A 14,874-nucleotide genomic window follows, 5' to 3' on the forward strand; every position below is an offset into this window, starting at 1 on the left:
GGTGTGTCCCAGGCATCTCTGCAGGCCCAAGGGCAGGCTGGGGGGAAGGTCACAGGTGCTCCCCACACCCCCCTGCCGCTGTGGGCTGGCCTCATCACCACCCCCATCAGCACAGAGATCCGGGCCGCATCCCAAGTCCAAGCGCCTCTTCCCCGCCCCCAGAGCCTCCGGAGCGGGTCAGGGCAGCTGCAGTGTCCAGGCTGGGAGCTGTTCTTGGCTCCTCTCGGGTGAAAACCGGGCGGTTTGGCAGAGGGTTCCCTGAGCACCCCAACCCCCACCTCCACTACTCGAGCCAGAGGGAATGCGGCTGCTCCCGAGCCAGGCAGAGCACCCGTGCCCTGTTGCCCCAAGTTATCCCAGGAACCTACTGTGTAGAGGGGGAAACTGAGGCACCATGGAGTAATTCGCCCAGCACTACACAGTTAGCAGGTGCAGGCATTGACTTGTGGGGGCCCTGAGTTGGATCCCAGGCACCCAGGGTCACTGCACACCCCGGGAGTGATCCCTGAGCACCGAGCTGGGAGGAGTCCCTCTGAGCACTGCCCAGTGTACAATACTAGGGTCAAAACATATGCGTGCACGAACGCGCGTGCGCATACACACACACTCGCGCGTGCACCCACGCACGCACACAGAGAATCTAACTCATGCCCTTATGCTTGCAAAGCCTTTCAGCACTCAGCTCTCCTGGGGGAGGGGGGCTGTCATTTTCTCTCTGATTTTTTCTATTTGAGTCACACCCGTCGATGCACAGGGGTGACTCCTGGCTCATGCACTCAGGAATTACTCCTGGCGGCGCTCGGGGACCCTATGGGAATCGAACCCAGGTTGACCACGTGCAAGACAAACGCCCTCCCCACTGTGCTATCACTCCAGCCCTGTCATTTTCTCTTTACCGCTATACACAGTTTGATGATCTATGCGTGCAGAGCCCTTGGTTTTACAGATGGGGAAACTGAGGCACCGCGAGGATCAAGTCACTTGCTCAGAATCCTGCCGCCAAGAGGGGGCACAGTGCACGGGCAGGATTTGTGCAGGTGGCCTGGCAGGTACGGGTGATCAGGACAGGCTGCCCCGCCCCAGCTGAACGAGGCCTGTGGTGGGTTGAGGGGGTTAGTGCCTCCCCCACAATACTCCCTGATGAAAACGCCCCGGGGAGGACCCACCAGGTGGCAGAACAATCCTCAGGCCCCCGGCTGGCTCCAGCCCCAGCCTGGAGCGGGGGCACCTGGGGTCTCTCCCCCGCTGCTCTGCCGGTCAGAGCAGCTGCTTCTCCTGCCGCCCTGATCGATTTCCCTTCAAGTGGCCCATTCTGGATGACAAAGGGGCCCTGGGGACCCAGGTGGCCGCCCGCCCCTGCCCGTCCCCTCTCCCAGCTGAGGAGAGGCCGAGGCCCTGCCAGAGCCTGTTTCTGTCTGAAATTCATTCATTTCCTCCAAAAGCTCCAAGGAATGGGCCGAGTTTGCTATTGCTGCTGTAACCCCCTCCCCAAAACAGCACAAAAACACACAAGTGCACACATGGAGCACACACACACACACACACACACTTATACACACCACCCGCACGCACTCAGAGACACAGATACTCTTACTCACTATACACACAGGCACACGCACGCACAGACACACGTGTGCCCTGCATACACACAAGCATACATATATACACATGCATACGCGCACACACCTGCATGTACAATGCACACACAGACACAGAGACACATGTGTGCACTGCACACACACGCACACACAGCCACCCTGGGCCTGTGGAGGTGCCTGCGTGCCGGGGAGTGTGTGAGTGTGCGGGGCCGGTGGTAACAACACTGCACGCCCGGGACGCTTTATTGGCACCGATGCTGTTTCTCCCGCTTCTGTTCTGGGGGCTCCGGTATGTGGCTTTGGATACAGAAGACCTGAGTCCAATCCCTGGCCCCGCCCCCACGCCCACTGGCCCCATCCAGGGGCCGAGGGCACCGCCGTGAGACCTGTACCCTGCGAACCGCCAGCCCAGGTCAATCCCTGTCACCAGGGGCCCACTACCAGGGGTCGTTCTGATCCTTTTCCCCTTTGTGTGTGCGAAGCACATCCAGTGGTGCTCAGGGCTTAGTCCTGGCTCTGCACTCAGGACTCATTCCTGGTGCGTCTGGGGTGGGGGAGGCCCTCTGGGATGCCAGGGCTCAAACCCAAGCTGACCACATGCAAGGCAAGTGGTACTGTCTCTCCAGCCCTCCCTTCATTTCTTTTGTTTTGTTTGGGGGCCACATCTGGCGATGCTCAAGGCTCACTCCTGGCTCTGCGCTCAGGGATCATTCCTGGTGGGCGTTGGGGGACCCTATGGGGTGCCGGGGATGGAACCCGGGTCAGCCATGTACAAGGCCAGTGTCCTCCTCTCTCTAATGCCTCACTATATTTGAGGGGGGAGAGCACACCTGGTGGACCTCAGGGCTGACTCCTGGCCCTGCACTCAGGAATCACTCCCGGCAGTGCTCAGGGGACCCTATGGGATGCTGGGATCAAACCTGGGTCGGCCGCAGGCAAGGCCAGAGACTGACCCGCTGTACCATTGCTCCAGCCTCTCTCGCTCTGATTCTTCACTCTTTTGCAATAGCTTTGGTGGTGTGTGTGTGTGCGTGCGTGCATGTGTGTGTGTGTGTGTGTGTGTGTGCTGGGGGAGGGGCGCCCTAGTCTCTCTGCCCGAGATGCTTCTGCCAGGCCGGAAGATGGATTTCCCCCACGACACCCGTCCCTGTGCTCTGCCGGATTGATTTCCCGCCCTGGCCCGGGTGCCCAGGGTGAGGATTTATGCCCAGGCCAGAAATTGCATTCCGGGAAGTCTGGGAAGAATCTAGAAAAGCTCCTCCAGGCTCTCTCATTTTATTTATTTTTTTGATGATTGGGCTACACCCCGTGGTGCTTGGGGCTTACTCCTGTTTCTGTGCTCAGGGAGCACTCAGGGGGCCCTATGGGATGCTGGGGATCGAACCCAGGTCAGTGTGTGCCAGGCAAACGCCCTCCCTGCTGTCCTGTTGCTCTGGCCCCACCTCCAGATTTATTTTTCCTCGGGACCAACTTCAAACCGAGGGAGCAAAATCTGAGCCCGTGGGTCCCTGAGGGGTAGGGGCGGACGGTGCCCCTTGGGGACAGGCTCTGCCTTCAGCTTGGCTTCTCAGGGCTGAGAAAAACGGCAGCTGGGGCCGGAGCGAAAGGCCAGCGGGAAGACGTTGCCTTGCACGTGGCTGACCCGGGTTCGATCCCTGGCGTCCTATAGGGTCCTCGAGTGATCCCTGAGTGCAGAGCCAGGAGTGAGTCTTTAGCCCTGCCGGGTGGGGGCTTCTCCAAAAAAGGGCGGTTGAGGGGGATCAAGATAGAAGTTAGGGACTGAGCCCACCAGTGTCTCAGCAAATCCACGGGGGGCTCCTAAAGCTTCCCTGGACAGCGGCACAATGGGTGTGAAAGCCTGGATCCCTCCAGAGCACACCAGTGGCCCCGATATTCTCCCCCTGATGGAGGCGAGGAGGCCGGGAAGGGAGCATCGGGGAAATCCAGTGACAGTTCTGACATGGGGGCGGGGGGGGGGTACTGGGGGGTGGGAGAGAATAGGAAGAAGCTGGGCCACTGTTCTCTCGGCCGCCAGTGTCTCTCCTCCCCACTTGCCTTGAAAAAGGAGACAGGGATGCTAATGCCGCCGCTTCTCTTTGGTACAAAGGCCCCTAAATATTCAAGAAATGAATCTTTGATGTAGACAAAGCAAAGGATCAAAACCCAGCCTGTCTGAAGGAGAGAAGCGCTTTTCATTCCCCGCTGCACGGCTCTAGATCTCCCTGCCGGCCGGGATGCCCCCAGCACAGGGATGGAGGAAACGGGGGCTGCAGCTGGTGCCTTCATTCATCATTTATTCATTCATCATTCATTCATTCATTCATCACTCCCTCAGGAAGTGCCTCTGAAGCTATGTCCTTGGGCCAGGTTGAGGGCTACAAGGTGGGGGGGCTGCAAAGTTGGGGGAATGAGGAATGGGGTGAAGGATACCTTAATTATCCAGGGGGGGTATGGTACAAAAATCTTTTTTTTTTGGACATTTTGGGTCACATCGAGCGATGCTCAGGGGTTCCTCCTGGCTCTGCACTCAGGAATTACTCCTGGGGACCCTATGGGACTCAGGGCATCGAACCCGGGTCGGCCACATGCAAGGCAAACACCCTCCCTGCTGTACTATTGCTCCAGCCCCAACAAAAATCTTTTGCTAGTCCTCAAAAACTATCAGGGCACTTGGTCTGTGGGAGTCCTGGGTTCGATTGCCAGCACCATGTAAGCCCCCAGGATGGTGGGGACCTGGACACCCCCCCACCACAAAACTGATTTTTGTTTGTTTGGGTGTCACAGCTGGCCATGCTCAGGGGTCCATAGGGGGTGCTAGGAATAGAATCCAGGTCTGCTGCGTGCAAGACAAATGCCCTCCCGGCTGTCCTATGGTGCTGGCCCCAAGAACAAAACGTTTTGAAGTGGGGTGAGAAAGAGGGAAGAGGTGTGATTTCAGGATGAGCGGACTGATGATGGGTAGTGAAGAATAGATGGAGGGATGAGAGGATGAATGGATGTGGGTGGATGGAAAGACGGATGATGGATGAATGGATGGATGGATGGGTACGTGAATGAGCGGACAATCCGCTCAGCAAATCTTCCATCCCCTCGGCTTCAGCCTCTCCCAGAAAAAAACCCCGGCGGCTTGGGCCGAGCGAAGCCTCTTTCTCCCTCTCGGCGCCAGCAAACTGACATCTTCTTTAAGGCCTGTCAAGTTTATCACTCAGGGGAGACCTGCCCGATGGCTCCTGGTGTGACAGGGGCAGCCGGCGATTATCTGGAACCCTCCGAGGGGCCGCGGGCCGCGGCAGGGCTTAGCCGCGGCCGACAAGCGTGTCGGGGATCATTCATCACATCCGCTCGGCTGTCCCGACGGTCAGATCCAGCCGCGGCTGCCTCCCGGCCTGCCAGGCGGACACCTGCCAGCTGCCCTCCGCGGGAGAGACCGGGGCTGGGGCGGGCAGAGAGGTGCAGAGACGGGCTGTGCCAGGCGCCCTCTCCGGGGGCCGGGCCGCGCCCTCTCTGCCCAGGGTGGCGGCCGGCCTCGAGGCTGCTCCTGCCGCTGCAGACCCCGTGGCTCTCAGCTGGCCTCATAAACAGAAGTGGACACGAGGCCAAGGAGAAATGCTGACTGCCTCTGAGGGGAGGGGAGACGTGCACCACAGATGTCCAGGCTGCTTCCTTGAACAAAGGGCTGGAGAAGGGTTGTTTTTGTTTTTTTGGTTTTTGTTCTGCTTTGTTTTGTTTTTTCCTTTTTGGGCCACATCCAGCCGTGCTCAGAGGCTCCTCCGGGCTCTGTACTCAGGGAACATTCCTGGCGGGCTCAGGCCACCGGATGGGATGGCAGGGATCAAACCTGGGTTGGCCGTGTGCAAGGCAAACGCCCTCCCCACTGTGCTCTCTCTCCAGCCCCCAAAGTTTCCATTTTCCTTGAGTGTGTGTGTGGAGTGCGGGAGGCGGGGTTCTCACAAGTGCAGTAAGTGCTCTATGGCTGAGCTTTGTTCTTGAGTCATTATTATTATTATTATTGTTGTCACAGTAACAAGGAGTTTCACCGTGGAGACGTTACTGGTGCCCATGGGAGCAAATCAATGAACAGTGGGACGACAGTGCTGCAGTACAGATGTTGTTGTTATTTGTTTGGGGGCTACACCCATCAGTGCGGGGGTTAATCCTGGCTCTGCACTCAGGGATCTCCTGGTGGGCTCAGGGGACCCTCTGGGGTGCCGGGGATTGAACCCGGGTCAGCCAGGTGCAAAGCAAGCGGCCTCTCTGCTGTAGTATCTCTCTAGCCCCCCAAGGCAGTGTTGGGACAGCCCGGAACCCTGCTGGTCTGTACCCTCCACGGGGGACCGAGAAGCTTCCAGAGATATAGGGGCCGTTTTGGGGGGCTGATGCTGTCTGGGAAGGTACACGTGACGTCATGCGGGCGCCATTTTCGGAGGACCGTGGGAGAGAGCCAGGCCTGTTCTCAGAACCAAAAATAGTTAACTTTTCCTGGGAGCAGCTGGCGTGCCTGGTTTTGGGGCGCAGAGCGCGGCGTCGATGGGCAGTTTTCCCTTTTTGGGCAGGTTGCTCGGGGAGCTGAATACCTCATTTTTGGTCCAACCATATGCCGGTGGCCGGGGACTGGAAAAGACGTTTATTCTGTGCCTCCTTTCTGGCTTCTGTATCCCGGCATTTCCCTCGGCCCTTTCTGTTTATTTTTGTTTTGGGGTCACACCTGGCTCTGCGCTGGGGGACCGATGAGAAGCCAGGGATTGAACCCAGCCTGGTGCGTGCAAGGACAGCCTTCTCCCTGCTGCTCTGTGGCGTGGACCCTCTTTTTCCTTCTTCTCTCTTGCCAAGTATATACGTATAAAGAAATCTATGCAAGGATGTATTTGTTGCTAACAATTTAGAGGAATCCACTGAAAGATGACAACAACAATAGTAATAATAATTAATAATATCCCACTGAGGAGCTGGGGAGATCGGGACCCGAGAGCGGGGAGGGCACTTGTCCTGCAGATGTGGATTTGATCCCTGGCATCCCACAGGGTACCCCAAGCACCCCTGGGTTCGACCCCCGGCACCGCATGGTTCTCTGTGCCAGGACAGACTCCTGAGCACTGAGATGGGACTAACCCCATCCTTTTTGTGGGTGTGACCCTTACAAATTCTGTTTTATTTATGTATTTATTTGTTTGGGGGCCATACCCAGTGGTGCTCAGGGGGCCCTAGGGGATGCCCGGGTTGGCCGAGTGCCAGACAAATGCCCCAGCAACCGTAGTACTGCTCTGGGCCCTTTTTTTGGTGGGGGGGGGGTCACACCTGGCGATGCTCAGGAATTACTGCAGGTGGTGCTCAGGGGACCCTATGGGATGCCCAGGATTGAACCCAGGCTGGTCATGTGGAAGGCAAATACCCTCCCCACGGTGCTATCACTGCAGGCCCCATATTCTGGGCCTTTTAAATAGCACCGCTGGGAGCTTCCTTACAGCCCAGGGGTGCCCGGGGCCGCTGAGCTGCCGGGCTGAGTCCTCAAAGACCCGACTGGCCATGTTCCGTGCAAATGCAGCCCGAGAGCGCTGGCAAGATGCCCTCCTGGGTGCCGGATTGCCGCCTCGCCTAGTTAATTGGCACGATCGTGTGGCATTTAAATACCCTTGTAAATCACTTGGAGTCTTCTCTGCAGCGAGGCTGGGTACCAATAAATATCTAAACCCCAAGTCACTTCTGCTTCCTGATTAAATTATCCAGCCTCAAATGCAATAACATCCTTGTCTTATTAAGAGCCAGTCGCTTGCTCTATTCCTGTTGGCTGATCCCTGACAAACAGCCCGGACGGGTGGGCCGCCTGTCCCCGACACCCCCCTCCCCCATTTCTGGGGATTCAGGAGCCGGCTCTGCTCTGGGTGAGGGGAACCCTAGGAAATTTTTTTTTTCATCGGAGCCAAGAGCTGCTTGAGGTTTTGCTTTGTTTTGTTTGGGCACATCCGGTTTTGCTCAGAGTTGATTCCTGGCTCTGTGCTCGGGGTTGTCTCCTGGTGGCGATCAGGGGACCCTCTATGGCATGGGGGGGGGCTGAATCCAGGTTGGCATATGCCAAGAAAGCACCCTCCCTGTTGTCCTATCTCTCTGCCCTCTCCTGTCCCCAGAGCTGGAGAAAGACAGTGTTTACTTCTGGGGACTGCAGGTGGTTTAATGAGAATAGATTATTATTATTATTTTTTTTTGCTTTTTGGGTCACACCCGGCGTTGCACGGGGCTTACTTCTGGCTCATGCACTCAGGAATTACTCCTGATGGTGCTCGTGCTCGGGGGACTCTATGGGATGCTGGGAATCGCCACCCCCCCCCACCCCCCGTCCACGGTCCGCATGCCAGCCCCCCTCCCTTTTTTTTTCCTTTAAGGCAGGAAAAGAATATTTGAGGAGTAGCAACTTGAGGGCACAGGTAGCCTGCTTGGAGGCCGTCAGGGGTAGGTTTTACTCCTGGATCTGCACTCAGGGATCACTTGTGAGTGGCGGGGGGGGGGGGGACCCTATGGACTGCCAGGGATGAAACCTGGGTCTGCCGCGTGCAAGGCCTTAACCGCTGGACTACTTGCTGGCCGCAACTGCACATCATGAGGCTGCATCACAGCTACACCTCCTCCTGAGAGCCTACAGGGAACCGGGATCGAAAGGGACCAGCATAGCTGAGCATCCTCCCCCGCCCCTCACATCACGCCCCTCCAGGCCCCTCCTCCCTGCCGCATTTAATCTCCGCGCCCGCAGAGCGCCCTGAGAGGTGCGAGGTGCTTTGGCCGCTGCAGACAATTATTTTTCCTTGAGAGCCGCCGAGCCCTGCTTGGTGCCGCTCGTCAAATCTTCTCTTTTGCAATTCCATCATTCAGAGGAGGAGGAGGAGGGAGAGGAGGGGGAGAGAGAGAAGGGCACATGGGCTTTGGAGCTCACTAGAGAAAAGGAGGGAAGATGTTAATGAAGGGGCCTGGGGTGCTGCTTCTGGGTCTGTACTAATGGGGGTCTTGGGGAGGGGGCTTGGTGTATGGTGCTTTTTTGTTTTTTTTTTGGCGGGGTGCGGGGCAGGGGGTGATAGGTCACATCTGACGGTGTTCACGGCTGGCCCTGTACTCAGGGATCACTCCTGGAGGTGTTCAGGGAACCCTGTGGGATCCCGGGGATGAAACCCAGGTCAGCTGTGTGCAAGCAAATGCCCTCCCTGCTGTACTGTCCCTCTGGCCCATGCTAGTACTAAAATAAAATAAAATAAAATAAATAAGAAAGAAAAATTGCATTCAGGGGCTGGAGCAATAGCACAGCGGGTAGGGCATTTGCCTTGCACGAGGCCGACCCGTGTTCGATTCCCAGCATCCCATAGGTCCCCTGAGCCAGGGGTGATTCCTGATTCCTGAGTGCAGAGCCAGGAGTAACCTCTGTGCATTGCCGGGTGTGACCCAAAAAGCAAAAAAAAAAAAAAAAAAAAGAAAAAGAAAAAAGAAAAATTGCATTCAAACGACCTGGGTTAGATTCCCTACCACCATATAGGGCCTGCCTGAAGAAGCCCCGAGCGCAACTGGTGTGGCTCCAAGACCAGAAATAAACAAAAATCAAATAAATAGGGGCCGGAGTGATAGGACAGCGGGAAGGGTATTAGGGTATTTGCTTGTATGCAGCAGACACGGATTCGATCCCTGGTACCCCATAGCATCGCTCCCCTGAGCACCGCCAGGAACGTTCCCTGAGCGCAGAGTTAAGGAAAACAAACAGACAAAAAGTCAAATAAAAATAAGGGACCCCAGGGGACAGTGGATAGGGCGCTTGTCTTGTCTCAGCTGCCACAGGTTCAATCCCCGCACTGCACAGGGTCCCCCAGACACTGCCAGGAGTGCTCTTTGAGCATAGAACCAGGAGTCAGCCTTGAGCACTGTGGGTGTGGCTCAAGACTTCCTGAGTTTTTTTTTTTTTCTTTTTGGGTCACACTTGGTGATGCACAGGGGTTACTCCTGGCTCTGCACTCAGGAATTACTCCTTGCGGTGCTTGGGGGGACAATATGGGATGCTGGGGATTGAACCCGGGTCTGCCTTGCGTGCAAGGCAAATGCCCTACCGGCTATACTATCGCTCCCCCAAGCCTTTCTGCTTTAACAAAACAAAACAAGACAAACAACAGGATTTGCACAAAAGGTGACAGTTTTGTATTTGGATGCAAGGCTGGGAAAGGTGAAACTGAAGTGGACAGGTAGGGAGGGGAGCTGGTGGCCGGCGTTCAGGGGTCCGGGGGTACGAGGGGGTTGGGGGGAAAAGGCTAAGTCCTAGGAGGCTTTGGGGAGTGCCGGGTGGGAGGGGCTCTGGCTGGCTGAGCGCAGCCCTGACCCCCCCCCAAAGTTCCCAGACTTGGGGGGCAGGTCTGCAGTGCGACAGCCGAGGCACGAATAAGGGACGGACTCCCTCCCCGCAGGGGAGCCGGGGATCCCCCACCCCCGCCAGGCTGTGCGTGCCTAATTAGGATCATTTCAGATAGCGCTTATAAATGGGTGATTATCCTTATAAATGAGCCGCGGAGCCGCGCGCTTCTGTACAATTATGTCGCTGGCGCACGTTCCAACAGGCGTTTTGCACAACAGCCCCCAGACGGGGCGGGAGCGAGGAAGGAGGCAGCGGGCGGGAGGGAGGGCGGCGCTGGGGCAGCCGCGTTACACACTCGCGGTTTCCAGCCAGGCATTCAGGACGCACATCTCCGCATCCCAGCCCCAAACAACAGCAGCGACCACGACAGCCTCCTGGACGGGGGAATTCACCGGCCCCTGGGGTTCCGCTTCCGCCCGCAGGCTGTTACCTGCGCGACCACCAGAGGGTCCCAGTGAGCACCCAAGTCAGGCACCCTGCGGACCCCAGCAAGGGTTCCAACCGTAACTCATCCGGCCCCCCACATGCCCTCTCTCCTTTCCTGCTTACCCCTTTGGCTCACTGCTGCTCCAGCCACGCCAACCGCCTCCCCCAAACCCACTGCGCCTTTGCTCTTGCCTGTGTTTTGTGTGTGTATGTGTGTGTGTGTGTGTAACTTTTTGGGTCACACGCAATGCTCAGGGATTACTCCACTCAGGAATTAACTCCTGGCATGCTCGGGGGACCCTATGGGATGTCGGGATCAAACCCTGGCCCCTATCTGCTGGCCTATTACTCAGTCTCCTTTTGCTGTATTTTTTTTTTTTTTGGTCACACCCAGCAATGCACAAGGGTTACCTCTGGCTCATGTACTCAGGAATCACTCCTGGTGGTGCTCAGGGGACCATATGGAATGCTGGGAATTGGACTCAGGTTGGCCGCATGCAAGGCAAATGCACTACCCACTGTGCTATCGCTCCAGCCCCTGTAGTTTTTTATTATTATTATTTTTAATTTTTTTTTAATTTTTGGGTCACACCGGGCGGTGCATAGGGCTTACTCCTGGCTCTGCACTCAGGAATTACTCCTGGCAGTGTTCAGGGGACCATATGGGATAATTCGAATCGAACCCGGGTCGGCCGTGTGCAAGGCGCTGTGCTATCACTCTAGCCCCTCTTCCTGTAGTCTTGGCTAAGAACTTTCCCTGCTGATGCTCCCGCCCAGGGCTCCACCCTCATCCTCTCCAGTTCATGGCCTCACTCCCCACCCCATCCCTGCCGTTTCTTCCTCTTGTGGCTGTTGAGGGACCCGAGGACCACACATGTTTGAGGGTGGTTAAGACAGTGCCACGTTTTCAGTTGGGGTGCTTGTGGGGGTGGACGTGTGCGCTCTAGTTCGGGGTTCTCACACTCCTGGCTGCAAAAATTGGGCGTGGTGCCCTCTTGGTTCCAGGGGTTGAGATTACAGAGCTGCCTGGACAAGAAACTTGGAGGATGTGGGTGTCAGGGGGGTTGGACTCCAGGTCTCATGTTTGCAAGGCAGGTACTGCTAGACACGGAAGCCTCGCCCCTCTCCCCCTCCCCCGGGTCTGCTTTGGGGCCACACCTGGAGGTGCTCAGGGATTACTCCTGGTGGGGCCCCAAAGACCCTATGGGGGGGGTGCTGAACCTGGGTTGGCTGTGTGTTAGGCAAGCGCCCTCCCTGCTGTCTGATCAATCTGGACCCTCACCTTCAGATCTTGATTCAAGAGGCACCCATCCCTTCACCCAGGTCATACAGGGGCTGGAGGAGTCCTCCCCACAGCCTGTCTGATCTTGGAACCCCCCACAGACCCTCTTCCAGAGCCCTGAGGAAGGCTGGCAGCTGTACACGTCGGCCCAGGCGCCCGATGGGAAATGCATCTGCACGGCAGTGATCCCAGCCCAGAGCACCTGCTCGAGGGACGGACGCAGCCGGGAACTGCGCCAGCTCATGGAGAAGGTGAGACCCTCTGGGATGGGGGAGGGCTGGACTCCCCCCCCCCTGCTTTCTGTTCCCCAGCTTGCTCTGTCAGGCCAGGATCCTCAGAAACAGCTGGAAATTTGGCAACCCGATGCTTAGTCAATTTCATTTCTTTGCAGCGCTTTTTTTTTTTTTTAAAGGGGGCTCATTTCCAGCCGTGCCTGGGGCGACACCTTAGTGCTGGGGATCAAACCCTGGGTTTCAACCCGTTCAGCCATTTCTCCCCGGCTCCTAGTTTAGTCTTGGGGAAGCCGATTGCTTCTGATAGCAGTGGAGCCTTCTGCGTATGAACCTGGGGTCCCTCTGCCCTGCAGTTCACAGGCTCACACGCACACTCACCTCTCCCCTTCCATCCCAAGAAGCTGCTTTAAGGATCCCTCCCCTTCCAAAGAGTTTCCTGCTCACAGCATCCCTGCAGACGCTTTGGTCTCTCGCCCCGCCACCGCCACTGGGCTTGAACTGTTCTCTGAGCCTGGGCTTGAAAGGGACCAGCAGAGGGTCGGGGAGGTGGCTCAAAGGGCTGGAGAGGGGACCAGAGCGTTAGGACAGTGGAGAGGGTGTTTGTCTTGCATGCCGTTGACCCGAATCCGATCACCACCGACATCCCATAGAGTCACCAGAGCACCGCCAGGAGTGATTCCTGAGAGCGGAGCCAGGAGTAACCCCTGAGCATCGCCAGGTGTGACCCCGAAACAAAACCAATAATACGAGCCAGGGCAGTGCAGTCTCTGCGTGCAGGAGACCCAGGGTTCGATCTCGGGCACCACCAGGAGTAGCCACGGAGCAGTGCTGGCCGCGCTCCCATCAATCCACCACCGAGAGGGCACAATGAGGGAGAAGGGTTGGCAGGCGCGACGGCCCTCGTGGAGTCTCTGGGGAAGGGGCTTCGGAGTCTGGGGTGCTGAGTCTGGGGTCGGTGGGTCTGACAGGAAGCGGGTGCGGAGCGGCGGGACCAGCTCCCTGCAGGGCGAGGGCCTCCGCGTTCCTGGTCACAAGCGCCCCCTGGCGGCCGTGGGCGGTCAGTGCTGCCGGCGGGTGCGGGGCCACGCCAGGAGCTGGCCACGGATGGGCCGGGCTGCCCTGCACCTGGAGGATGCCCTGCATCTGGAGGCTGCTGGCCAGCAGCGGGGAGCGGGGCAGGGAGAAGGCGGACCTCGGGCACCCCCCCAAAAATACACAAACACACACATACACACACACCTCGCCAGGCGTCGTCACCCTGCCCGCTCCCCAGGTGCAGAACGTCTCGCAGTCCATGGAGGTGCTGGAACTGCGCACTTACCGTGACCTGCAGTACGTGCGGAGCATGGAGACGCCCCTGCGCAGCCTGGACGCGCGGCTGCGGGCTGCCGACGGCTCCCTGTCGGCCAAGAGCTTCCAGGTGCGTCCTGCGGGGGTGGGGGCCAGGTGTTCGGGGGGCGTTGGGGGGGACTGCCAAGGGAAGGGCGGCATTCCCGGGGCTAAGCTCAAGGGGCTTGAGGGGAAGGAGGGGAGCAAGCCCAGACGGGGCGGGTGTGGGTCAGAGGTCGCGCTGGAGGCGACGGGTCCCTGTGGGGGCGGGGCCAGGAGCTGAAGGAGCGAATGACGGAGCTGCAGCCGCTGGGCTCGGTGCTGGAGCAGTACAAGGCCGACACGCGTACCGTCGTGCGCCTGCGCGAGGAGGTCCGCAACCTGTCGGGCAGCCTGGCGGCCATCCAGGAGGAGATGGGCGCCTACGGCTACGAGGACCTGCAGCAGCGGGTTCTGGCTCTGGAGGCGCGGCTGCACGCCTGCGCGCAGAAGCTGGGTACGCCTTCACCTGCCGCCTCCACCCCTTGCCCCCAATGCCATCTCAATGCCCGTGTGTTTTTGTTTGCTTGGGGGAGCATCCGGCGAGCTTAGGAATCACTCCCCGGGGGCTCGGGACACACTATGGGGTGCCGAGGGGATCGAACCCGGGTCGGCCCCGTGCAAGGCCAATGCCCTTCCCGACGTCCTATCGCTCCGGCCCCCTCAATGCCCAATGCTTGTTTGCGCTGTGCTGGGACTTGAGCCTAGATTTCCGTGCATGCGAGCACTTCGTCCGGATTGCAGTTTGGGTCTTTCTAAACCTGGATCCCTTTCATTGCCCTGCCCAAGCCCTTTCCCACCAGAGAGGGAACCCACCCTGACCTTTCACCTCCAGCCCCACCTCACTGCATCTCGGACCCTCTTGCACCCCTGCACCCCTGCGCTTTCTCCCTGCACGACCCCCCTCTCTCACCCCGCCCTGTGTTCCCACTTCCCAGGCTGCGGGAAGCTGACTGGGGTCAGTAACCCCATCACCGTTCGGGCCATGGGGTCTCGCTTCGGTTCCTGGATGACGGACACGATGGCCCCCAGCGCCGACAGCCGGGTGAGTTGCTCAATGCCACACCAGTGGTTCTCTTGTACCCAAAAGTGTCCTGTCGTTCCCCGCCCCGCCCCGCACCCCCCAACTCTCTAGGGACCACCAAGCGGACCGGGAACTTCTAACGTTGAGAATTCCAAAAGGGCTCAAGGGGTATGCTGGACCTGCTCTCAGTAACCTTTGATCCCAAAGGTCATCTGTGACTGATGCATGCCTGCCCCCTCATGAGCTTTGAACTCCCAGTGGCTGCTCCTCACTTCTGACTCTCAGAACTGCTGGGAAGGCTGATCACGACCCCCAGGCAGCATCAGTGGTAACCCTCGGCATCCCCCCCCACTTCCTGGTCACTGCCATTGACCTCCCACCATGACTTGCATGGACCAAATGACCAAGAGTTTGGGGTTGGGGATCAGGCTGAAGTTTGCATCCTACTCCCTCCAGTTTTTAGCAGGAACCATGGGCAGGTTCCTCAGGATCTCTGAGCAGCCCTTTCTGTGTCTTCAGAATATTCTGGAGGAGCCATAGCGATAGTGGGTAGGGCGTTTGCCTTGCAC

The 14,874-nt window shown here is 58.2% G+C and overlaps 1 protein-coding gene across 2 annotated transcripts in view; it reads left to right on the forward strand.

Moving 5' to 3' along the window:
• The window catches only part of OLFM2 (olfactomedin 2), a 43,153-nt gene that overhangs the window by 26,043 nt on the left and 2,236 nt on the right, over positions 1 to 14,874 (forward strand). For both annotated transcript variants that reach the window (XM_055125949.1, XM_055125948.1), the window contains exons 2-5: positions 11,782 to 11,931; positions 13,187 to 13,333; positions 13,519 to 13,738; positions 14,220 to 14,326. In XM_055125949.1, the coding sequence (XP_054981924.1) occupies positions 11,782 to 11,931; positions 13,187 to 13,333; positions 13,519 to 13,738; positions 14,220 to 14,326 (624 nt within the window). The remainder of the gene's footprint in view (positions 1 to 11,781; positions 11,932 to 13,186; positions 13,334 to 13,518; positions 13,739 to 14,219; positions 14,327 to 14,874) is intronic.

The sequence above is a fragment of the Sorex araneus genome, chromosome 2 (assembly GCF_027595985.1).
Source record: "Sorex araneus isolate mSorAra2 chromosome 2, mSorAra2.pri, whole genome shotgun sequence".
NCBI lineage: Eukaryota > Metazoa > Chordata > Mammalia > Eulipotyphla > Soricidae > Sorex > Sorex araneus.